The sequence below is a fragment of the Equus caballus genome, chromosome 12 (assembly GCF_041296265.1).
Source record: "Equus caballus isolate H_3958 breed thoroughbred chromosome 12, TB-T2T, whole genome shotgun sequence".
NCBI classification, from domain to species: domain Eukaryota; kingdom Metazoa; phylum Chordata; class Mammalia; order Perissodactyla; family Equidae; genus Equus; species Equus caballus.
Window position 1 is genome coordinate 33,111,811 of NC_091695.1, and position 25,394 is coordinate 33,137,204.

General features: G+C 49.6%; 1 protein-coding gene across 17 annotated transcripts in view; it reads right to left on the minus strand.

Annotated features, from left to right (window-relative positions):
• The window catches only part of LOC138916689 (liprin-alpha-1-like), a 91,296-nt gene that overhangs the window by 28,031 nt on the left and 37,871 nt on the right, over nt 1–25,394 (minus strand). For 15 of the 17 annotated variants that reach the window (XM_070229829.1, XM_070229826.1, XM_070229825.1 and 12 more), the window contains 4 exons: nt 21,487–21,588; nt 20,981–21,145; nt 2,344–2,445; nt 1,838–2,002 (listed from right to left, as the gene is read on the minus strand). In XM_070229829.1, the coding sequence (XP_070085930.1) occupies nt 1,838–2,002; nt 2,344–2,445; nt 20,981–21,145; nt 21,487–21,588 (534 nt within the window). The remainder of the gene's footprint in view (nt 1–1,837; nt 2,003–2,343; nt 2,446–20,980; nt 21,146–21,486; nt 21,589–25,394) is intronic. The other 2 variants (XM_070229840.1, XM_070229828.1) reach the window with 1 other exon arrangement.

Consider the following 25,394-nt stretch of genomic DNA (forward strand, 5'->3'; position numbering starts at 1 on the left):
GCACTTTTTCTTCGTCATTCTCCTTTTTTCCCTATTGGTCACGGTTAACTGTGGGAGTCAGAGGAAAGCACTCTTCACCATAACCAAACTCCACACTCATTCGCTACCGGCCTCTGAAGGGGCTCCCAAACCTCTCCGTGCCTCAATTCCTTCACTGTCAGACGGGCTGCGGAACAGTCCCCTGCCTTCTAGTACTATTTATAGTAGAGAGCATACTCTACAGTATTGTTACGAGGCTCAGGGAGATAACTCACAGAAAGAGGCTTAGAAGCAATAAATGCTGGCTATTATCTCATTTAATCCCCCAAACATCTGTCTACCCAGCCCTTGGACAGACAGTGCCTAACACATGGCAGACAATCAATATTTGCTGAAGCAAAACCGACAGTTACCGTCCCTAACTGACGGATGAGAATTCCGAAGGCTCAGAGACGAGGTAACTGACGCAGGGAACTCGGCGAGGATGGGGCGCGAGTCCGCCGACTGACCACCAGGCTGCTTCCTCCGAGCCTTGCCCACCGGGACCGAGGGAGACGGGGGGTCTACCTACAGAGACGGACGGCAGCACGGGAGACAGGGCGGCACACACCCACACACCTGCTGCCACTGTCCTCTGCAGTCAGTCTGTCCGCCGGAGGAGGGACAGGCACTCAGCACGTTGCGTAAAGCGCCTTCAAACAGCACGAAGAAGGAGACGCCAGCTGGCTGACGGTCTCCCTTCCGTGTGTATCTCTGCCGGAGCTACAGGAGCTGAGCCACAAAACAGCCAAGTAAAATTCTATACGGGACTTCTTTAACTCTGTGCATCAACTGCATTTCACACTCAGTCAAAAATGAAGTCTTTCATATTTTCATTTGCATGAAAATGACACAACAGACTATCCTAGAACTAATACTCAAGACTCTTCAAAATACCCTTGCCCTGCCACAGCTGTTTCTATTGCAGGGCGCGCAGGCTATCGCGACCTCACCTGTCACTCACGTTTTCCCCATGAACTATTTTTAAGGCGGGAGCAAGAGTGTGTCCTAGCTTCTTAGCAGCACCCCGGGATTTCCAGAGATGTTAATGGCTCAGAGATATTGATTAGTCTTCTTCAGCATGGCGCTACACGAAATCAATTTCCATATTACTACTGGCAAAGTTTTAAAAATACATAGGCAGGAGGGATAATTACCCATTTGCAAAGCAGAAAAACTTGGACAGCAGGGGTGGAGTGTGTGGGTGCACACTTCTCCAAGCCTTCGCGGACAGTGATCCTACCACTAGCAGGATATAACATAGAACACCTGGAACGTCTCTCATTGATGTTACCGTCATGGAAACTTCCTATTAACAGCTCTAAATTTTAAGTTTGAGAAAAATCTTCTCCCTAAATAAATTGCATTACCCAATTCTTAACAGCAAATCTATAAACAGGATATAACAAATTTTAAAACATTTATGTCAGGGGCTGGCCCCGTGGCCGAGTGGTAAGTTCGCGCGCTCCGCTGCAGGCGGCCCAGTGTTTCGTCGGTTCGAATCCTGGGCGCGGACACGGCACTGCTCATCAGACCACGCTGAGGCAGCGTCCCACATGCCACAACTCGAAGGACCCACAACGAAGAATACACAACTGTGTACCGGGGGCTTTGGGGAGAAAAAGGAAAAAACAACAAACAAAAATCTAAAACATTTCTGCCAACTAATACTTTTTAACCATATAGAACTGTCTTCTTACAGAAGAACTTTGTTGACAAGAATTCCAGAAGCTACTAAGAGTAAACTGAAGCTGCACACGCACAACGCCCGCCGGGCGCACAGCGCGCAGCCCAAGGCTGGCCCCGGGGCCGCGGGTACCTTCTCATCCAGAGCTTTGTGGTGCTCGAACAACAACTTCAGCGCCTTCAGCACTTCCACCTCACTGGACACGCCGGCGGGGGACTGCACCTGCCTCTTCACCACCGTCATCCTCAGGGACCGCTCGTGCCTGGAGACGAGGCACTCCAAGTGCTCCAACAGCAGCTGGGAGAAAAGGCCAACACAGACGCAAGTTTAAACAACACCTTCAATTGCACATTGGGATTCGGGGCAAATCAATCCTTTCCATCTCATGCTGAACCAGTGTGAATGCCTTCAATCCAGTAGAAAGTTAGAGAAATTCCTCCTCAAATGGATCAAAATACTAATTCTTAACTATGAATTTCAAGAAAAGTATGAGAACGCTGAACTGATCGATCACAGTTAAGTCGTGGGAAAATGTCGAAAATGTGTTTGAAACCAGGTAGAGTGGACGTCTTTCGAGTTTAAAGCCAGCCAGAGTGACTGATAGTGGCCCAGAGGCTCAAGTTCCGGCACCTACTGACCCTGGTGTTGTTTCTCTCAGCCTTCATTTCGGCAATTTCTTCCTCCCTTTCAAGGAGCTGTTCCCTGCACGCACTGAGGTCTTTACTGAGTGCTGCATACTCCTAGAAAATAAGGGGGGAAAGAGATCTTTTAAGGACAGACTCCCAGCAAGCCACCCCAGTCCTCACACAGGCAACCCCAGCCGGAGGCTCTAAGGGACCTCCGTGGGGGGTCGAGCCACCAGCCCAAGACCGCGCAGACGCCGTAACTCAGACGCCACCCTCCCTCCACCCCTGCACCTGGGCACACGCACAGCGGAGGAAGAAGGGACTCCAAGCCCACCTCCTCAGACCCAGAGAAGCCCTCGACACGTTCCTGAGCAGGAATCCTGACACCAAGTGGACACAGACATCTTTAAACGACTCGCACCCCGGTGACCTGGAGCCACCGGAGAGTAAAGAGGCCCCGAAGGCCGCCGCCCTGCGCCCAGCCTCCTGCTCTACGCGGATTCTCCCCTGGGGAAGAGCATCCCCAGGAAAAGGCTGATGGCACTCCAACGCTAACGGATTGGCCAAGTAATTACTCAAAGCCAACTCCCTAATGTGGACTTTTCACAAATGCCGGTAAGCCTTTGGTAGGAAGGGGAAGTTTAAGAAGACTTATTTCTGGGGCCGGCCCCGTGGCCAAGCGGTTAAGTTCGCGCACTCCGCTGTGGCGGCCCAGGGTTTCACTGGTTCGGATCCTGGGCGCGGACATGGTACCGCTCATCAGGCCACGCTGAGGCGGCGGCCCACGTGCCACCACTAGAAGGACCTGCAACTAAGATATACAACTATGTACGGGGTCGGGGGGGATTTGGGGAGATAAAGCAGAAAGAAAAAAAAAAAAGAAGACATTTCGTTAGCTAAGGGGAAAAAGTTCCTTGACGACATCACTGAGAGGAGAGGTGCCAGGCGCTCCCCTTGTCAACCGTGGGTCACTTCTAACTGCAACACTGAGCACCCTCACACAAACACGATGTCATTAAGCTGGGGAGAAAGGAAAGGACTCACATTCTCCTGTCAGTTTTTCAATGGAGCAAAACTCCTCTGAAATAATTAAAATTATCTGCCAACTGCCAACGTTTCTCAACATTTTAAGAGTTTTCTCTTTACTGGACAAAGGAATGGACAAAGGTTCATCTAACAAATAATCGAGCTGTCGGTCAAAATACGAAAGGAGGCTGATTGAGGTAATTCTAGAAAATCAATTGACAAACAGGTGGTGTAAAGCTCATTCCTAAATTAATCATTTGCAACTCAAAGTCAGCATTACCATCTGCGGTCAATTAGAATTTGACTTTATAAGGCTAGCCCTTATAAATGAGGGCAGGGGCTGCAGCAGACATGGGTTTAGAAAGACCTTCTGGAGGACGAGACAGTGTGCGTGCTGACTGGCAGGAAGCCAGGGGAGCGGTGGGACTGACAGAGTAACTCCCCTGAGTAAGCGCGAGCAGATCGGGCCAAGCGGCCAAGTGCAGAGGTGGCCTTTCCTGGGTGCACACAGTTCGCCCACAGTAAGAGGAAGGGCAGCCGAATACACGGGCACAGATCCAGGTAAATAGGTAGACATGTGGTGAGAGTTTACGCAAGACCTCTTCTGATTTCTTCCGATTTCACTGAGAAAACAGAGGACTTGGCATTAAGTTTAAGGGTGGGTGAGGAGCGCTGGGGAGGGGAAAGGGGAAGGAAGAAAACAGCCACCTAGAAGAGAAGAGTCGCTGTTTGACAGTCACGTGACTGTGGCGGCATGCGGGTCCACTTCCGGTCACCGGTCACGACAGCGGACGGAGAACGCACTTACTGGGTGCAGGCTTCTGCCGGTGAGTACAGTGAAGTGAAAGAGGCGAGGGAGGGGCAGGGCGTGCAAGGCTGTGATGATAACGGACCATGGGATTTCAGGGGGGTGAGGAAGAAGGGAGAGGGGAGAAGGGCGAGGGACCATGACAAGTGGCAGGGGACCTGCAGTCCCAGGAGGGTTGAGTATCAGCGTTTTATTTTTAAGTCTTACTAGCTGTCATGGACAAATTTCGCCACCTTTAAATGAAACGCCTAGTCGAAGCACAACAAGGTGGACACTGGACGCTTCAGGGGGTGCGTCGAAGCTCCCCTGCGCACCGGGACGAGGAGCTGGTTCCTACACGGACTCACACCGCCTGGAAAGAGAGCGCTCCGCCCCGGAGCCCACTTGCGCTCCCATCGAGCCCCTATGCTGGATGCCTGTCACCTCGCTTTCCCGTGACCTCCTCCCGCCCCCCTCCCCGGGCAAGCCTCTGTCTCTTTCATGCAGTTCCCCTAAGTTCTTCCTAACAGCCCAGACTGTCTTCGTTCACCTGTAAAGAGAATATGCTTCATTCCTATCGCTGGGTTATATCTCAAAAGAAATCTGTGACACACTGCTTTGGCCATGGTAGAAAACACATTTACAGAACTTGACAATTATTTTTACTCCTTAAAGGAAAACCTTTTCCCTTGGCTCAAAAGAATTCGACAACTGAAAAAGCATCAAAGCAAATTTAAACTTAGGAGTTTAGATACACATTTGACAGGAAATTCCAAAGTTTAAGATTCCAGAAGCACGTTCATATGTGCACTGTGTATCATTATTGCAGAAAAAACTAGCACAGGCTGAACAAACCCCAAATATGTGCAGTAAATGATCTCCCCTATTACCATCACAGGAATCTAATTGTCAGCATCTACCTTTTTCCTCTTTAGAAAAAAAACGTTGCTCTAAAAAATACTGTAAGCCACATATACTACTAGTCTAAAGTGTCATTCTATTTACTATAATTAAAGTATCTCTGAAACTGAACAGATCCAATAATCACTGGGATATTTTCATTTAAAGCATAAGTCTGAGCAATACAGATTTGCATTTCCGTTTGACATTTTCTAGGATTGAGAACAGGGAAGGTAACAGCCATTAACACCAGCTCAAGAACTTGGTTTCACATAACGCTCAAAAATGCTGACATTTAGCATTTCTGGACCAAAGGTTCAGATCTGGATAATAGCTCCAGATTATGCAAACCAGACATTATTTATCAAAATCCGCCATGAGACCAATTTTAAGTTACGTCCTATGGATCAGATGCAACATCTAGCTCCGAAAGCAAAGAACATTGTTTCTTCCCAGTCATTCCAGTAGCTCCCAGCAACTGCAGGACTCTGGGCTGGAAGCAGCCGCCCTTCCCACTCCCCCAGCCCCACGTGAGTCCTGCCCCCTGCCCCCCCCGCCCTCCCCCAAATTCTTCACTCGGCCATCCCATGCTGCGCTTCAGCATCTTTCACTCTCTAGCATCTCCATCAGTACTTTCGTTTTATGTTTTAGCTACTCTTCATTATTTTCGCTAACCTGCTGAAACAGGAGCGAAGCTTCAGTGGAGGCAAAAAGTACCCGTCCTCTTGGTGTGGGGACAGGGAGGGTAATAAACAAATAGAAACGGGGTCTAATTGTTAGCACACCAAACGAACCCCTGAAAAACTGACTTGCAGAACTGACAGATTATCTTGTGTCAGCAGAAGCTACCCGCTTCAGCCTTAGGTTTTAAAGCATGTCAAATTGTGAAATAAAGGAAATTGGAAGTTTATTTACGAGTCAGCAAATCATATGTTTCAAAACTCCAGCATCTTGATTAAAAGTGTGCTTAGAAAGGTTATTACAACTATCTGTTCCTGTTAACAGACTATGTCTAACTGTCTGTTGATGTCGCATCTAACGATGGGAGGAGAGGGACGCTCAGAAGACAGCAAACTTTACGCCCTTGGAAAAGCTGACCATCAGCTCACTGGACTTGTGGAAAGCCACCTTCAAGGCAACAGCACGGGATTTTCAGTCACTGAACGTCATTTGCAAGCAACAGAGTAAAATGCATAAGCAGTTACAAAGTCCCAATACATCTAATTTCTTTTGTCGGTTTCTCTTTAAGAAACGGATACTGACACAATTTATGCTGCTGCTCAGCATTTAGGGATTCATAGCAGAGACTGTATAATCCGAACCGAAAAAGACAGTACAGCACAGTATTTCAGCGTCATCTCAACTTGGTTCACAGCAAACACACACCATGCGTATTTTTTACGTCTTTAAGATAACACAGAGACGGACACCCAGCAAACAGCTAAGGCAGGTTACCCACTGGGACTGGGAAAGGCGGCTGAAGCGAGACTTCGTTTTTAATTTATATTCCTTTTTAAATTTTTAACTATGTCCTTGCCTTGTATTTAAAAAAAAAAAAAAAGACCAATCCTCCCTTCTCTTTTCGTCTCCCAAAACCATGCTAGAGCACAGGACGCAACCAGAATATGGACTGTCCACGTGGACACAGAACTTGTTCAGAAACACCTGGCCCCTCAGCCACCACACCCCAATCCTGAATCCTGTTCTTGCTCTCTGCAACCTGGCCTCAGGCCCCGCTGCTGCCCTGAAAGCGCTCTGGCTCAGACACAGCAATCCCCTCGCCTGCGCTAACCCCAGGCAGGCTTCGTGCTCGCTGACCTCGCCAACCACCGTCAGGGAGCATGCGATCCCACCTTCCCCTTCTCTTCCCCTCGTCCTTTTCCCTGCTCATCTCGTAACTGCTGAACAAAGGTTCCTGGGTGCCCTGTTCACTCTCCACACCTGTGTCCTGTGTCCAAGGCTTTAAGCCCCCACCCCGGCAACTGTCCAACTGCCCGTCAGACATCTCTACTTGGACGCTTAAACCACCTTCCCCGAACGGAGTTCATCACCCTCCTCCCTGACCCAGCCCCCAACTCCTCCCAGGCCCTCACTCAACTCAGCAGAGGACCCACCCATGCAGTTGTCCAAGCCAGACTCCCGGACGTCACATCACCCACTTCCTCTCCCCCCACATTAACCAGCTGCTGGGTACTAATTCTGCCTCCTACCTGGATCTTCTGGAGGGTCCTCGCTGCCTCCTGCTCTGCCTAGGCCACCAGGTCTCCTTGGTCTGGAGGGGTGGTTCCAGAAGTCAGCTCCCGCAGCTCTGACCCTGCCTCTCTCTCCAGCCTCCTCCCTCATCATCACTCTGTGTCTCCTACTCGGCATGTCAGTCCCAACTCATCTACAGTTCCTAGAACACGTCTGTGCCTCGGCTGTGCCCTCTGCCTCAGGTCTGTGAATCGGCCGGTCTTCCCCTGGCCACCACTCGCCCTGCTCAGTTCACGGCCTAAGGGCCGTGTGCGGCAGAACAAAACACCCGTCCACCTCAGAGGTTTGCAGGCGGCACAGGGAACCGTGCTGTCCAGACCAGCTGCCTAAAAACCACCTGTGCAGCTGACGAAAATACAGACTCCTAGGCCTCAGCCTACTGAATCAACATTTCTGGGGTGGAACCTGGAATATGTATTTTTAAAGGCTTCCCAGGGGAATTCAGTAGCCATGCTGGGAAACAACTGACCTTTATGACCTTGGACTGGTCACTTAGTTCTCCATCTTGACCACTCATCTAAAAATACGGGGAGCAATATCTACGTTCTACCACGGCCACAAGTGTGACATCAAATGAGGACGCTGGAAATGAGCCACTCCGCTGAAAGGCCTCACTGTCAGCCCTCAAACACAGGCGACGGCCGCCACCTGGCCCCGCCGAGCTCCTTCCACAGCATCTCCGGGCGTTTCCACCAGGAGCAGGTGGCTAACAGGGTTCTGACGGGCTGATTTTTGCAATATTGCTAAAACGGATGTCACTTAAGTACCTTCAAACGTTAGCTCAGCTCTTAACAGAAGCATTCCCACCCATGATGGGGAAAACGATCACACGTACACTCACCTTCTTCCAACAGGGACCACTGGCTGGCTTTCCAGCCCGCCCTGTCACCTCCCATTACCTTCGCCACCACACTTCAGAGGCGGTCTGCACTCCGCCCCGCGTCCCCGTGCTCATGCCCGCCCAGGTTCTCGCTGTCCGCCCCCTCTCCCTGCCACTCACCGACCTACCGCTCTCCAAGATCAGCAAACCTGAGCGCCACCCAGCCCTCCGCTCTCCCTGCGCTGGACCCTTCGCCAGCTGTCGGCCCCGGGGTCTGCTCTCGTCTTCCAAAACTCGTCTCTGCTAAGTGCTGAGCAGCCACTGCTCCCAACAGCAGCTCAAACCTGTTCTGCCAAAAACCGAACGTGACTTCCATTTGGAGGAGAAAAAAACTACCTTAGTGTTTTTTTTTTTAATGTACGTATGGACCAGGTCAAAAATACACTGTGCCAGATGGTTACAGATTTACCCATAATGGCCAAAACCTGGAAGCAACCAAGAAGTCCCTCAGTGGGTGAGTGGATGAACTATGGTCCACCCAGACAATGGAGTACTATTCAGCACTAATAAGAAGGAGCTATTAAGCCGTGAAAAGATACCGAGGAATCTTAAATGCACATTCCTTGGTGAAAGAAGCTAATCTTGGTGAAAGAATCACATACTGTATGATTCCAACTATATGACATTCTGGAAAAGGGAAAACTATGGAGATGCTCGAAAGATCAGTGATGGCCAGGGCTGGGGGAAGGGAAGGATGCACAGGGGGAGCACGGGATTTCAGGGCAGTGAAACTACTCCGGATGACCTATAATGGTGGACACAGGTCCTTACACACGTGTTCAGCCCACAGCAGGTCCAGCACCAAGAGCGAACCCTGACGTCAACCGTGGACTCTGGGTGGTGACGATGCATCAACGTAGGTTCAAGGACTGTAACCAATGTGCCACGCTGGTGGGGGGTGTGGACAGTAGGGGAGGCTGGGGGAGTGGGGGGCAGGAGGTATACGGGAAACCTCTGTATCTCCCCCTCAATTCTGCTGTAAGCCCAAAATGGCTCTAAAAAATAAAGTTTATGGAAAAAAACCATCCTGTGCCTCTTTCCTAACTGTTGGCTTGGCAACTAGGGAGGATGCATTGTGTGGGAGTCTAATTCCAAACGAGCATCCTTTAGAGCCAAACCTGAGCATCTCTGTAGGATGCGGTCTGTCCACCGGCTGCAGGGGCACTGCCAGGCGGCAACAACACAAACACAACTCACAACTTGGTCCGCCCACTCTGACATTTGATCATTTTTGACATCTTAACTTTTTTTACTCTTGAGAGAACTGCATTACCTCACAGTAATTGAAACACTGATGTGAATTTCTTTTCCCCCCAAGACTGGCACCTGAGCTAACAACTGCTGCCAATCTTCTTCTTCCCTTTTTTCTTTCTGCTTTTTCTCCCCAAATCCCCCCAGTACATAGTTGTATCTCCTAGTTGTGGGTCCTTCTAGTTGTGGCATGTGGGACACTGCCTCGGTGTGGCCTGACAAGTGGTGCCATGTCCATGCCCAGGATCCGAACCAGTGAAGCCCCGGGCCGCCGCAGCAGAACGCGGGAACTTAACCACTCGGCCGTGGGCCGGCCCCTGATGTGACTATTTTATAACACTATTTTCAATCCACATCACTCAAAGTCAGAAAAAATGGGACCACACTGCTTTTCTTTTCTTTTCTTTTTGAGATTTTTTACTACGACAAAAGTCACTAACATAAAATTCACCATCTTAACCATTTTCAAGAGTACAATTCAGTGATTTTCAGCATATTCACAATGTTGAGTTACCATCACCAGTAATTCCAGAACATTTTGGTCACGCCCCAAAAGCTGATCCATTAGCAGTCACTCCCCATTACCTCCCCCCCAGCCCCTGGCAGCCACAAATCCGCTGAGTCCACGGACTCGCCTGTTCTGGACGTTTCGTATAAATGAAATCACACAATATCTGTCCTTCCGTGTCTGGTGTCTTTCAGTCAGCATCACATATTTAAGGTTCATCCACATCGTAGCGTGTGTCAGGGCCTTGTTCACTTTTATGGCTGAATAACATTCGACCGCATGGATGGACCATGTTTTGTTTATCCCTTCATTCGCTGATGAACATGTGGGTTGCTTCCACTTCCTAGCGATCACGAATAATGCTGCTATGAACGTTCCTGCACAAGTTTTCATGTGGGTTTATGCTATGTTTTCTCTCGGGTGTACACATGGGTAGACACATTTCTTTACAATGGCAATGAGTGAATTATTCCTTTTTTTTTTTTTTTTAAAGATTTTATTTTTTCCTTTTTCTCCCCAAAGCCCCCCAGTACATAGTTGTATATTCTTCGTTGTGGGTCCTTCTAGTTGTAGCACGTGGGACGCTGCCTCAGCGTGGTTTGATGAGCAGAGCTATGTCCGTGCCCAGGATTCGAACTGACGAAACACTGGGCCGCCTGCAGCAGAGCGCACAGACTTAACCACTCGGCCACGGGGCCAGCCCCGAATTGTTCCATTTTTGTTCCTCATTTCCAATTTAAATTTCTAGCTATGTTAGCCATCACTCCTTTCTTCTTTGGAAGGCATCTGCTTTTAAGCAAAAATGGGGATTTACTCATGGGCAGTGAGTATAAGATTTGCTTCACGTATTTTTACCTTTCTGCTAAATAGTAAACCAAAATGTTTTCGGTTGTTACAAGCATGTTGTATTTAAACACAAATAATGTCTCACAATTAGTCAAGACAATGTGAAATATGAATGCACACGTATATTTCAAAACAATCTGAAATATTAGTGTGAAAGTATATTTCAGAAGCATAACATTTCAGTGCATAATAACAGCGAAATACTCACAGGCAAAAACATTCTGATTAAATTTTTCAAACGGAGCCTGAGCGGCAGGGGAGAATCAAACCAATGAAATAAAAAATCAAGGGCAGAAATATTTATTCAAATAGGAATGAGTGCCTTCTGGAATCTTCTAGGTAGGTTTTTTTTTTTAAACATCACTTTTTTACAAAAGACGACTACCTTAAAGAGTTTCAGATAAATTAACAACACTAGATAATAATAAAATGAAAACACAATATGAAGCATATTAATGTCCAGTTTATATTCACACCATGTTTCAAACTTTCCAGTAAAGCAAGTATGTGATTTTTGGCGCTGCTCGTGCTTACTGGAGTATAAAATAGTTTTCATTTTCGAATACTTCCTTTCATAGATCTATGCACGTGCCAAAAAACCACTGAATCATAAAGAAACTGTCTTTAAAGTATGAGACCAGAAACTGCCTGCCTGACCTTGACAGCCTAAAGCCATCATTAGGAGCAGCGTAAAATCCACATTTCCACGGAGATGTTTTGGCCACCACAAACTTTTACAAAACAGGGATAGCGGCAGCAATGGAAGGATGCTCAGGACAGAGCTCTTTTTCACACCAACTTTTAAAACTTTGTTTTTTACAAATGGTAATAAAGGTATCCATGGAGGCCTCCCTTCCAGCCCTGGTGGCTCTTCAACTCGGCAGGCAGCTGAAGGCAGACGCTCCCCGTTTATCCCGAGGTTCGACGCGCGGAGAACCCAGTGAGACACGCATTCCCTCTAGTGCCTCTCCAGCAGGGACACGGCCTGAGGAGGGCCGGCCGGCTCGCAGCGTCCTCCTCCTCTCACAGCCGCACTGACACAAAAGCCGTAACGTATTTATTCTTCTCCTACCGATGGACACTTACGACTGTGCTTCCGATCTTTAGCTCTGACAAACAGCATGGCAACAAATAACCTTGTACATGTATCATTCTGCACGTGTGCCAAGTGCATCTGCAGGATAAAACCTTAGAACTTCTGAGTCAAAGGTCAGTTGCAATTTTAATAGCTACTGCTAAATTATTCCTCCTGGGCCAGCAGCTTATGAAACACCTGTTTCCTGTAGCTCTGCCACCCTGGTGTGTTATTAAACTTTAGGGCCCACTTTCTTTTTTGGATCCATCTTCCATTCCCTGTCGCCCATCAAATAGGGGTCTCCAAAATCTTCTCATATGACAGAGACTGAACGCATGCCTGGGCATTTGGTGAGAGTTCCAGAGGCAATATGTTCTTCGTGACCCTCCGTCACTCCCCTGGCCCTCTCATGACCAAGGGAACTATTCTGACATTTCACCTGCAAAGAAGGCTCAGCTCGTATGCGAGACTGTTGTACTTGCCCAGGTCTCTACTTGACAATCTGTGATACGAACGGCACGTTGTCCTTATTTCAGTCACGGTTATTCATTTTTCTCGGATCAAATACAATTGAGATTGGTCTGTGTTTACTTATCCTAACACACTTTTATGGAGTGGCCACCTCTTCTTTCACATTTCTCTATTTTTCTATGGAATGGCTTCTGATCATCTTCTCTTAAACTCATTCATCAGCAGAAGGTACAAACATCTGACTTGCGTCTTCGGTGCAGTCGTGCCCAAACATTTACAGAATGAAATGTTTCACCGTAAACTAACTTTTTAAATTTACTTTGTTTTATAATTAGGATATTGTACTGATTTTTTAAAATTATGCACAAAAAGGAGGTACTGGATTGCTCTGAGGGACAGACCCAGAAATGGACCTGCTGGCTCCAAGACCTATGGAATTGAATTCTCAACGTTTCTAATGTTATAAATTGCAGTGTACTAAATAAAGATTAGTTTTACTGTTTTTGTCATTTCCTCATACATTTATAATTTAAGAGAGTTTGCAATGTCTTGAAAAAAACGTAACAATCTCAAACATAATCGTCTCCATCAATGATTAAGATTGCTTTGTAGCGGGCCAGCTGCATGGTCATTTTTATAGTCCCATGCAAAGTGAGGACTGTCTTACTACTTTTTAGAAGATAAAACATTATTTGCAAAAATAATGTTTTATTTCACTGCAATTTCTCTATGTAGAATCTTTGCCCTTTCTTTTTGGCCAGGAAGACTGCCCCCGAGCTAACATCTGTTGCCAATTTTCCTCTACTTGGCATGTGGGTTGCTGGCACAGCATGGCTGACGAGTGGAGTAGGTCTGTGCCCAGGAGCCAAACCCGAAACCCAGGCCACTGAAGTGCAGTGCACCGAACTTAACCACACCAGGGGGCTGGCCCCAAATCTTTGCCTTTTTTAACCTCCCATGGCAATAAAGGACAGATTAAAATATTACGCTATTACATAACAGTAGAAATAATCACAAACCTGTGATTATTCAGCTTGACACCCCAGTTATGAAGCTTATGTAAACATCACATACATAGTCTGTGTGCCTAAACACAAGGCGACTTCAAGGGGCCAGCCCCCCATTTCCCTACGAAGACGCTGCCCGAAAGCTTGGCCACGTTAACACACCCTTCCAGGAAAGTAGAGCACCAGCCGACTCTGACTCCGACTCAGCCCCAGAAATTTATTACAATAAACAGGCAGACAAAAGTGTTCGTGCCAGCTGCACGCTAAGTTACCACATCGAACATGCTTACTCTGCACTTACATCACCAGGCTTTAAAACATCTCCGCGAGACCCTTAAACTATGTTTCCTAGTCTTCCTTGCTTGACAACAGCAGCTCATCTTTTAGTGAGCCCTTGGAGACTCATCTGACACCATCCACCACGAGGGAGTCCCTCCGTTAGGACGCTCCACCTGCGAGTCACTGCTCCGTCACTCACACTCCGCCACGTTCCAGAACCACTGGTGGTATCCCTCCCGGCAATGATGGCTCCACCAAAACACGGAGCCAATAAAGGCATGGAAGTGATGGAGGGTGCCAGTGTCCCAGGCATCCTGAACCTGAGAGGGGAGGACAGTAACCTGATTAACGCCCCCGCTCCTCGAGTAAAATGACGTCATACTGGTCTCCCCAGCCCCTCTCAGGAACGGCTTTAGAGTTTACAGGTTAGCAATTCTCCTGAACAGTCCTAGGCTGTGAGCAAGGTTTCCCCGATTCAGTTACAATTTTAGCATTTTTCAGGCTTGTCAGTAGTTCACACTAGCACTTCAATTCTGCAAAGAAAGCCACAATCCACTCTTTTGCGTGTGATGAAGCACTCTGTGAAGTTATTTCATGACCTTTATTACATGAGGACGTCCGAGATGTGGAAGAGCGTTTGGACACCACCCCCTAGGCCTTCATAGGTACCACCGAGCACAACGGCACAGAAAGGGACCTAAGACAGGACCTGCTCTGTCACACTTTGAGACTCCACTACTGACGGGAACAGAAATGTCAAACAAGACCCCCGCGGGTACTATTCAACAGCCCCACTCTGACGGCAACTGGGTCCCCGCACACTGCACCTCACTGCCCTAGAGCCACCCGCAATTCCCAAGGCAGGCAGGGAACGAGCATGGAGAAGCTGGGCCAGCACTGCAACACATACGGGGAGACCACGCCTGGAAGCTCCAGCTGAGCGCACAGGACACCGAGGACAAGCGAGCAGCCTGCTCTCCTTTCCGTCTCTGACGAGCGTTTTGGACACACGGGACAGAAGGGCATCTCGGGCTGAGGCAGGGGTCTCGACATCAGCCGTGCCTGAAAGTGCTCCATGCGGGATTCCTCCCGCGGCTCCATCACGCCGGGTCAGCAGAAACACAAGTTCAGAAGGAGCACCTACGGCTACCTGAGGCTACACTGACAGCAGCTCCTCCCCGCCTGCTAACAAGTCAAAGAAACACAGCAGCTGCGGCGTGCAAGGCCACGCAGCCTCGGCTGAGAGTAGTGAGGACAGGTGAGCCCGAAGACGCTGTCGACCCCCTCTCCTGCAGTGTCCACAGCAGGAGTGACAACGGCCCCCGGAGCACACACAGCTGGCTGGCGGATCTCAGGTAAGGGTGCAGCGTCAACAAAGGCGGCCTCTCGGCACCTGCAGGGCCCCCATCACGCTGCCCCACCAGAGCGCTCTCGGAGAACTGACTCCAGCCCTCGGGGACCGCCCTGCCGTGAGCTCACACCCTCGGTGCCTTTCTGTTCCTCTGTCGACCCTTCTCCTCCCACCCGGCGTGCCTGGCACACCACACCCCTCCGCAGCCAACCACCCGACACGCAGCAGGCCCGCCCAGCCGGCCCACAACTGCGCCCTCTGCTCCTGCTCGCGCGCCCGTGGCAGCTCCTCCTTCCCAATGCCGCCCCAGCCCCGCGCCTCCCGCATGCCCAACATGACGTCGCAGCCGGAGCTCAACCCTGCCGCTCTGTACAGGCTCCGCCGGCCCCTGAGAAAGACAGCACCTGTCCCTTCCGTGCGGGACCACGCTCACACGAGTCTGCTCGAGGGAAAGAACTGCTCCCCTCGCTGTTTCAAAATCCCCAGCCCGGGCGAACAATGCAGTGTTCAAACAACAGGTCCCCGTGGATCTGAACCAGCAACGACTACGTCTGACTGTGAATATTACCGCGTTGTAACCTTCTTAAACTGTCATGGCTCCGTGTATTCACGTCTTGCAAACCAGTCTCACACGAGCCTTATATTATAACCAGTTTTACCTACCCTCTAACTTAACAAGAAGGGCATCTCAGAATGAACCAAAGGTCTAAGTACAAAACTGGAACGGAAGCTACTTTATTAGGGATTTCCTCTCGAGGCTCCAGCAAGCTCAGGAGACAGCAATACCAGCTGGAGAAGGAGCAGCCCTATTAATTTGGACAATTTACTGAACAAAAAAGTTGGGAGGCACGATGCTAAGTACTCCTAAGACACAAATATTCATTGTAATAACTTTATACGTGCTTAATGCTTGACTGGTTTTCAAAATATTTTCCAATATTTATCACATAAAAGTAGATGTCACATACGACAGGAAGGCATACATAATGAGCTCACTTCACAGACTGGAAGACAGGCCCGGGCAGGTTAGTGACCTACAAAGGTCACTTGGCTGATAAGCAGCTCGGGACTCAGAGCTCAAGACGATGTCATCTTCAGGGGGAGATCCCACGGTGAGCACCCAAACCAAGCCCCTGCAGGCTGTACGCCCTCCCAGTCACCCGAGTCGGGGCTACGGGGTCTGCAGACAGACACCTCGCATCTAATGAAGGCCCACCTTGTGCAGGGTACAGCGGTGGATGCTTTATTTTAGTTCTCACTAAATCTGCCTATAATATTGGGAAATAAATAGTATCTCTACTTTACAGACGACAAAACGGTCTCAGAAGTGAAATATCTTGGCCAAGATCAGAAAGTTAGTAAGCAGAGGATCCAAGATTTGACACGGGTGTGGAGGGGGAGGTAGAGGAGGAGGGGAGGGTGGGAAAGAAGAGGAAGCCACTCAGCAGTCAGTGAAAAAGCAGACTGTTCCACGCTCACCCAGCAAGCCCACCGCCATCATCCCATGGGGAGAAAGAGGCTGGCCACACGCCCCACAGGAGATCTTTTTGTGATTTCTTTTACCCCCTCAAGAATGACCTTGATCCTACTCTTTCATCTGCGTTTTTCTTAAAGCTGGTGGCATTTTGAAAAACTGGAGAAAAGATAAAAGGAATCGGAGTTGGTCCGAGCAGACCTCACAGGGGTGACCTCGCCCTGGAGAGGCAGGTGGGGTCTGATGAAAGCGAGGAGAGGGAGAGGCAGTACCCGAGCAGGGAATCGCGCAGGACGAGGCGTCAGGGAAGGGGAGCAGAGTGAGCAGACTGGTTGGGCAGAGTGAAGGGGCATTTACAGAGGGAAAGATGTGGGAAAGGTGAATAAAGCCAGAACACGGAGCCATGAATGCCAAACTGCCAAACACCTGCTGCCATGGATAGGCCCTGCCAAAACCTTCTCATGCCAGAGGTCTGGGTTACCCTGGGAGCTAGGTGGCCTGGAAAGGAAGAAAGCACAAGCAAAGCCACCTCATGTAGACACCAAGGCCCCACGAACGGCCCAAGCTAGCGCACCAGAGCACAAAGGAAAACAGAAACGACGTGAGAGCAGAAAACACCGGACAGAGCTGCGGACTGGCCCTGCAGGATGAGCGAGGAAGGGCAGAGGAGGCGCGTGAAGTGGGGAGGGAGGCGGGGAGACTCGAGGCTGACCAAGGAGGAAGGCGGAGCAGGACCCTGGACTGAGGTACACAGCAGGACGTCTACGGGCCTTCTAAGGGATACGGCAAAACTCGGGGCTGGGCATGCAGGAGCATCCCAAATGTGGAGCTCCAGACAGAAACGTGGCGATCATCTTCAAAAAGGGGACGGGTGACCCCACAGGGACGAAGGAATCTCCAAGATGACGACTAGAGCAGAGGGAGCAGAGGGCTAGGATTTAACGTTATTTCCTAGTCAGTGGCACAAAACTTTCGTTCAAATGAAAATAATTACCCAAGAATGTGTGGATAGCAAGTGCTTCCTTTCCCTCCGTCCTTCCCGCAGAGGTTTTCCAACTGGAACGAACCTAATGCCCGCCAGCGAGCGCAGCAAACAGAACCACGGAGACCCGAGCACAGGCGGTTCAGGAGCTCCCTGGAAATTAAATTACTGGCAATGCTTAAAGTTACTGCAAATTAGCACTACGTGTGTCACTATCTCTTTACACGGCATTACTATAAAACTTCCCACCAGAGGCTCTTCAGACGAATTTACAACTGAAGGAACACCGGCAGCGTTTCAAAGCACAGAGAAACCCGCATCCCGAGTCCCAGACACGGTGGGCAGCGACGCCCTGCCCTCCACCGCTCGTGGGTTTCCAGGCCAGGCGGGGGCACGGGCTCGCAGCCTGGAAGCCGCGGAAAGAGCGGCTACTGTATTAACGCTTCCAGGTCTGCTGGAAATGGCTCCCTTCCCGCAGCGCCCAGCCCTGTGGACACAGTTGGGGAACATGAAGGGGAACGAACTGCACGTTAAGGGTTTGTACAAACTACGCAGAACCTATAATCAGGAATCTGCTTCCACACAATCTCTTAATTCATCGTCGAACTTCGTTAGGAACAACTATTTCTATGGTTTGCACAAGAAAACAACCTCGGAATGCACATTCTCTCCAACTTAAACCCTTTATTCTAACCACCTACTACTTTTTCCTGCATGGGCCTTTCTCCCACTCTGGTGACTGTCAGGCACCCACCATACACACATCAAAAAGACACGCTGTCCAGTTTGTGAAACTTTCTCACAGAAATGGAGTCAAGATCATCAGGAAGGAGAATAAAAGTAACAAACGGGGGCGGGGGGGCGGGATATAACTCCAAATCCCTAATCCCCGGGTTTATTTAACACGTGTTCTCTTCCCTTCTCGGGGAAGTCAGGGCAGGGGAGGGGGAGGCGGCAGTTGGCCCCGATAATCCCAGCCAGGAGGAGCGTTCCAGCTGCCATGTAAGTAAACACTAAACGGCCTTCTCCAGCTGCAGAGGCACAGCTGCAGTGATTTCAGGCACGCTGTCACAATTTGTCACCTGTTTTGGCTGCCCGGCCTCTGAGCCCCTCCCCAGGCCTGGGAACAGCACCGGGCCAGAGGAGCTGAGAGCCCCAGGCACTTACTCTCCCGGCCTCTCCTGCATTTGGGGCAGCGCAGGACGGCCCCGGGCCTGCCAATCTCAGACTTGAGACAAGAAGCGAGCAGTGTGCAGAGGCATCCTTTAATCGCGGGCCCCGCCGGGCAAGGATGCGGCAGGGGGGCAGCACTGGACCGAGGCACGCCTGGTGAGGATGCAGCAGAGGGGCAGCACTGGACCGAGGCACGCCTGGTGAGGAAGCGGCAAGGGGGCAGCACTGGACCACAACACACCCCAGGGGGGCCCTCCAGAGCACTTCTCCCACCCTCCCATCGACGCGGGGAACCAAAGGCCTTAGAATAATTTATTTCTCTGCACGGATCACCAGGCAGCTTGTCACTAAGCCCCCTGACTCAGCAAGCTTATTCTACTCATTACTTGTATTCTCACAATGTAGAACTTCACCCATCTTTCTCTACGAAAACTATGAACGCACAGTAAAAACACCACCGCCTTTCAGATAAAATACCCCACACTGTGGACATACACGGGGTGGAGAGAGAGACTGTCACTCCGTCCACCACACATTTGCATACCGTTTGCACTTTTTCTTCGTCATTCTCCTTTTTTCCCTATTGGTCACGGTTAACTGTGGGAGTCAGAGGAAAGCACTCTTCACCATAACCAAACTCCACACTCATTCGCTACCGGCCTCTGAAGGGGCTCCCAAACCTCTCCGTGCCTCAATTCCTTCACTGTCAGACGGGCTGCGGAACAGTCCCCTGCCTTCTAGTACTATTTATAGTAGAGAGCATACTCTACAGTATTGTTACGAGGCTCAGGGAGATAACTCACAGAAAGAGGCTTAGAAGCAATAAATGCTGGCTATTATCTCATTTAATCCCCCAAACATCTGTCTACCCAGCCCTTGGACAGACAGTGCCTAACACATGGCAGACAATCAATATTTGCTGAAGCAAAACCGACAGTTACCGTCCCTAACTGACGGATGAGAATTCCGAAGGCTCAGAGACGAGGTAACTGACGCAGGGAACTCGGCGAGGATGGGGCGCGAGTCCGCCGACTGACCACCAGGCTGCTTCCTCCGAGCCTTGCCCACCGGGACCGAGGGAGACGGGGGGTCTACCTACAGAGACGGACGGCAGCACGGGAGACAGGGCGGCACACACCCACACACCTGCTGCCACTGTCCTCTGCAGTCAGTCTGTCCGCCGGAGGAGGGACAGGCACTCAGCACGTTGCGTAAAGCGCCTTCAAACAGCACGAAGAAGGAGACGCCAGCTGGCTGACGGTCTCCCTTCCGTGTGTATCTCTGCCGGAGCTACAGGAGCTGAGCCACAAAACAGCCAAGTAAAATTCTATACGGGACTTCTTTAACTCTGTGCATCAACTGCATTTCACACTCAGTCAAAAATGAAGTCTTTCATATTTTCATTTGCATGAAAATGACACAACAGACTATCCTAGAACTAATACTCAAGACTCTTCAAAATACCCTTGCCCTGCCACAGCTGTTTCTATTGCAGGGCGCGCAGGCTATCGCGACCTCACCTGTCACTCACGTTTTCCCCATGAACTATTTTTAAGGCGGGAGCAAGAGTGTGTCCTAGCTTCTTAGCAGCACCCCGGGATTTCCAGAGATGTTAATGGCTCAGAGATATTGATTAGTCTTCTTCAGCATGGCGCTACACGAAATCAATTTCCATATTACTACTGGCAAAGTTTTAAAAATACATAGGCAGGAGGGATAATTACCCATTTGCAAAGCAGAAAAACTTGGACAGCAGGGGTGGAGTGTGTGGGTGCACACTTCTCCAAGCCTTCGCGGACAGTGATCCTACCACTAGCAGGATATAACATAGAACACCTGGAACGTCTCTCATTGATGTTACCGTCATGGAAACTTCCTATTAACAGCTCTAAATTTTAAGTTTGAGAAAAATCTTCTCCCTAAATAAATTGCATTACCCAATTCTTAACAGCAAATCTATAAACAGGATATAACAAATTTTAAAACATTTATGTCAGGGGCTGGCCCCGTGGCCGAGTGGTAAGTTCGCGCGCTCCGCTGCAGGCGGCCCAGTGTTTCGTCGGTTCGAATCCTGGGCGCGGACACGGCACTGCTCATCAGACCACGCTGAGGCAGCGTCCCACATGCCACAACTCGAAGGACCCACAACGAAGAATACACAACTGTGTACCGGGGGCTTTGGGGAGAAAAAGGAAAAAACAACAAACAAAAATCTAAAACATTTCTGCCAACTAATACTTTTTAACCATATAGAACTGTCTTCTTACAGAAGAACTTTGTTGACAAGAATTCCAGAAGCTACTAAGAGTAAACTGAAGCTGCACACGCACAACGCCCGCCGGGCGCACAGCGCGCAGCCCAAGGCTGGCCCCGGGGCCGCGGGTACCTTCTCATCCAGAGCTTTGTGGTGCTCGAACAACAACTTCAGCGCCTTCAGCACTTCCACCTCACTGGACACGCCGGCGGGGGACTGCACCTGCCTCTTCACCACCGTCATCCTCAGGGACCGCTCGTGCCTGGAGACGAGGCACTCCAAGTGCTCCAACAGCAGCTGGGAGAAAAGGCCAACACAGACGCAAGTTTAAACAACACCTTCAATTGCACATTGGGATTCGGGGCAAATCAATCCTTTCCATCTCATGCTGAACCAGTGTGAATGCCTTCAATCCAGTAGAAAGTTAGAGAAATTCCTCCTCAAATGGATCAAAATACTAATTCTTAACTATGAATTTCAAGAAAAGTATGAGAACGCTGAACTGATCGATCACAGTTAAGTCGTGGGAAAATGTCGAAAATGTGTTTGAAACCAGGTAGAGTGGACGTCTTTCGAGTTTAAAGCCAGCCAGAGTGACTGATAGTGGCCCAGAGGCTCAAGTTCCGGCACCTACTGACCCTGGTGTTGTTTCTCTCAGCCTTCATTTCGGCAATTTCTTCCTCCCTTTCAAGGAGCTGTTCCCTGCACGCACTGAGGTCTTTACTGAGTGCTGCATACTCCTAGAAAATAAGGGGGGAAAGAGATCTTTTAAGGACAGACTCCCAGCAAGCCACCCCAGTCCTCACACAGGCAACCCCAGCCGGAGGCTCTAAGGGACCTCCGTGGGGGGTCGAGCCACCAGCCCAAGACCGCGCAGACGCCGTAACTCAGACGCCACCCTCCCTCCACCCCTGCACCTGGGCACACGCACAGCGGAGGAAGAAGGGACTCCAAGCCCACCTCCTCAGACCCAGAGAAGCCCTCGACACGTTCCTGAGCAGGAATCCTGACACCAAGTGGACACAGACATCTTTAAACGACTCGCACCCCGGTGACCTGGAGCCACCGGAGAGTAAAGAGGCCCCGAAGGCCGCCGCCCTGCGCCCAGCCTCCTGCTCTACGCGGATTCTCCCCTGGGGAAGAGCATCCCCAGGAAAAGGCTGATGGCACTCCAACGCTAACGGATTGGCCAAGTAATTACTCAAAGCCAACTCCCTAATGTGGACTTTTCACAAATGCCGGTAAGCCTTTGGTAGGAAGGGGAAGTTTAAGAAGACTTATTTCTGGGGCCGGCCCCGTGGCCAAGCGGTTAAGTTCGCGCACTCCGCTGTGGCGGCCCAGGGTTTCACTGGTTCGGATCCTGGGCGCGGACATGGTACCGCTCATCAGGCCACGCTGAGGCGGCGGCCCACGTGCCACCACTAGAAGGACCTGCAACTAAGATATACAACTATGTACGGGGTCGGGGGGGATTTGGGGAGATAAAGCAGAAAGAAAAAAAAAAAAGAAGACATTTCGTTAGCTAAGGGGAAAAAGTTCCTTGACGACATCACTGAGAGGAGAGGTGCCAGGCGCTCCCCTTGTCAACCGTGGGTCACTTCTAACTGCAACACTGAGCACCCTCACACAAACACGATGTCATTAAGCTGGGGAGAAAGGAAAGGACTCACATTCTCCTGTCAGTTTTTCAATGGAGCAAAACTCCTCTGAAATAATTAAAATTATCTGCCAACTGCCAACGTTTCTCAACATTTTAAGAGTTTTCTCTTTACTGGACAAAGGAATGGACAAAGGTTCATCTAACAAATAATCGAGCTGTCGGTCAAAATACGAAAGGAGGCTGATTGAGGTAATTCTAGAAAATCAATTGACAAACAGGTGGTGTAAAGCTCATTCCTAAATTAATCATTTGCAACTCAAAGTCAGCATTACCATCTGTGGTCAATTAGAATTTGACTTTATAAGGCTAGCCCTTATAAATGAGGGCAGGGGCTGCAGCAGACATGGGTTTAGAAAGACCTTCTGGAGGACGAGACAGTGTGCGTGCTGACTGGCAGGAAGCCAGGGGAGCGGTGGGACTGACAGAGTAACTCCCCTGAGTAAGCGCGAGCAGATCGGGCCAAGCGGCCAAGTGCAGAGGTGGCCTTTCCTGGGTGCACACAGTTCGCCCACAGTAAGAGGAAGGGCAGCCGAATACACGGGCACAGATCCAGGTAAATAGGTAGACATGTGGTGAGAGTTTACGCAAGACCTCTTCTGATTTCTTCCGATTTCACTGAGAAAACAGAGGACTTGGCATTAAGTTTAAGGGTGGGTGAGGAGCGCTGGGGAGGGGAAAGGGGAAGGAAGAAAACAGCCACCTAGAAGAGAAGAGTCGCTGTTTGACAGTCACGTGACTGTGGCGGCATGCGGGTCCACTTCCGGTCACCGGTCACGACAGCGGACGGAGAACGCACTTACTGGGTGCAGGCTTCTGCCGGTGAGTACAGTGAAGTGAAAGAGGCGAGGGAGGGGCAGGGCGTGCAAGGCTGTGATGATAACGGACCATGGGATTTCAGGGGGGTGAGGAAGAAGGGAGAGGGGAGAAGGGCGAGGGACCATGACAAGTGGCAGGGGACCTGCAGTCCCAGGAGGGTTGAGTATCAGCGTTTTATTTTTAAGTCTTACTAGCTGTCATGGACAAATTTCGCCACCTTTAAATGAAACGCCTAGTCGAAGCACAACAAGGTGGACACTGGACGCTTCAGGGGGTGCGTCGAAGCTCCCCTGCGCACCGGGACGAGGAGCTGGTTCCTACACGGACTCACACCGCCTGGAAAGAGAGCGCTCCGCCCCGGAGCCCACTTGCGCTCCCATCGAGCCCCTATGCTGGATGCCTGTCACCTCGCTTTCCCGTGACCTCCTCCCGCCCCCCTCCCCGGGCAAGCCTCTGTCTCTTTCATGCAGTTCCCCTAAGTTCTTCCTAACAGCCCAGACTGTCTTCGTTCACCTGTAAAGAGAATATGCTTCATTCCTATCGCTGGGTTATATCTCAAAAGAAATCTGTGACACACTGCTTTGGCCATGGTAGAAAACACATTTACAGAACTTGACAATTATTTTTACTCCTTAAAGGAAAACCTTTTCCCTTGGCTCAAAAGAATTCGACAACTGAAAAAGCATCAAAGCAAATTTAAACTTAGGAGTTTAGATACACATTTGACAGGAAATTCCAAAGTTTAAGATTCCAGAAGCACGTTCATATGTGCACTGTGTATCATTATTGCAGAAAAAACTAGCACAGGCTGAACAAACCCCAAATATGTGCAGTAAATGATCTCCCCTATTACCATCACAGGAATCTAATTGTCAGCATCTACCTTTTTCCTCTTTAGAAAAAAAACGTTGCTCTAAAAAATACTGTAAGCCACATATACTACTAGTCTAAAGTGTCATTCTATTTACTATAATTAAAGTATCTCTGAAACTGAACAGATCCAATAATCACTGGGATATTTTCATTTAAAGCATAAGTCTGAGCAATACAGATTTGCATTTCCGTTTGACATTTTCTAGGATTGAGAACAGGGAAGGTAACAGCCATTAACACCAGCTCAAGAACTTGGTTTCACATAACGCTCAAAAATGCTGACATTTAGCATTTCTGGACCAAAGGTTCAGATCTGGATAATAGCTCCAGATTATGCAAACCAGACATTATTTATCAAAATCCGCCATGAGACCAATTTTAAGTTACGTCCTATGGATCAGATGCAACATCTAGCTCCGAAAGCAAAGAACATTGTTTCTTCCCAGTCATTCCAGTAGCTCCCAGCAACTGCAGGACTCTGGGCTGGAAGCAGCCGCCCTTCCCACTCCCCCAGCCCCACGTGAGTCCTGCCCCCTGCCCCCCCCGCCCTCCCCCAAATTCTTCACTCGGCCATCCCATGCTGCGCTTCAGCATCTTTCACTCTCTAGCATCTCCATCAGTACTTTCGTTTTATGTTTTAGCTACTCTTCATTATTTTCGCTAACCTGCTGAAACAGGAGCGAAGCTTCAGTGGAGGCAAAAAGTACCCGTCCTCTTGGTGTGGGGACAGGGAGGGTAATAAACAAATAGAAACGGGGTCTAATTGTTAGCACACCAAACGAACCCCTGAAAAACTGACTTGCAGAACTGACAGATTATCTTGTGTCAGCAGAAGCTACCCGCTTCAGCCTTAGGTTTTAAAGCATGTCAAATTGTGAAATAAAGGAAATTGGAAGTTTATTTACGAGTCAGCAAATCATATGTTTCAAAACTCCAGCATCTTGATTAAAAGTGTGCTTAGAAAGGTTATTACAACTATCTGTTCCTGTTAACAGACTATGTCTAACTGTCTGTTGATGTCGCATCTAACGATGGGAGGAGAGGGACGCTCAGAAGACAGCAAACTTTACGCCCTTGGAAAAGCTGACCATCAGCTCACTGGACTTGTGGAAAGCCACCTTCAAGGCAACAGCACGGGATTTTCAGTCACTGAACGTCATTTGCAAGCAACAGAGTAAAATGCATAAGCAGTTACAA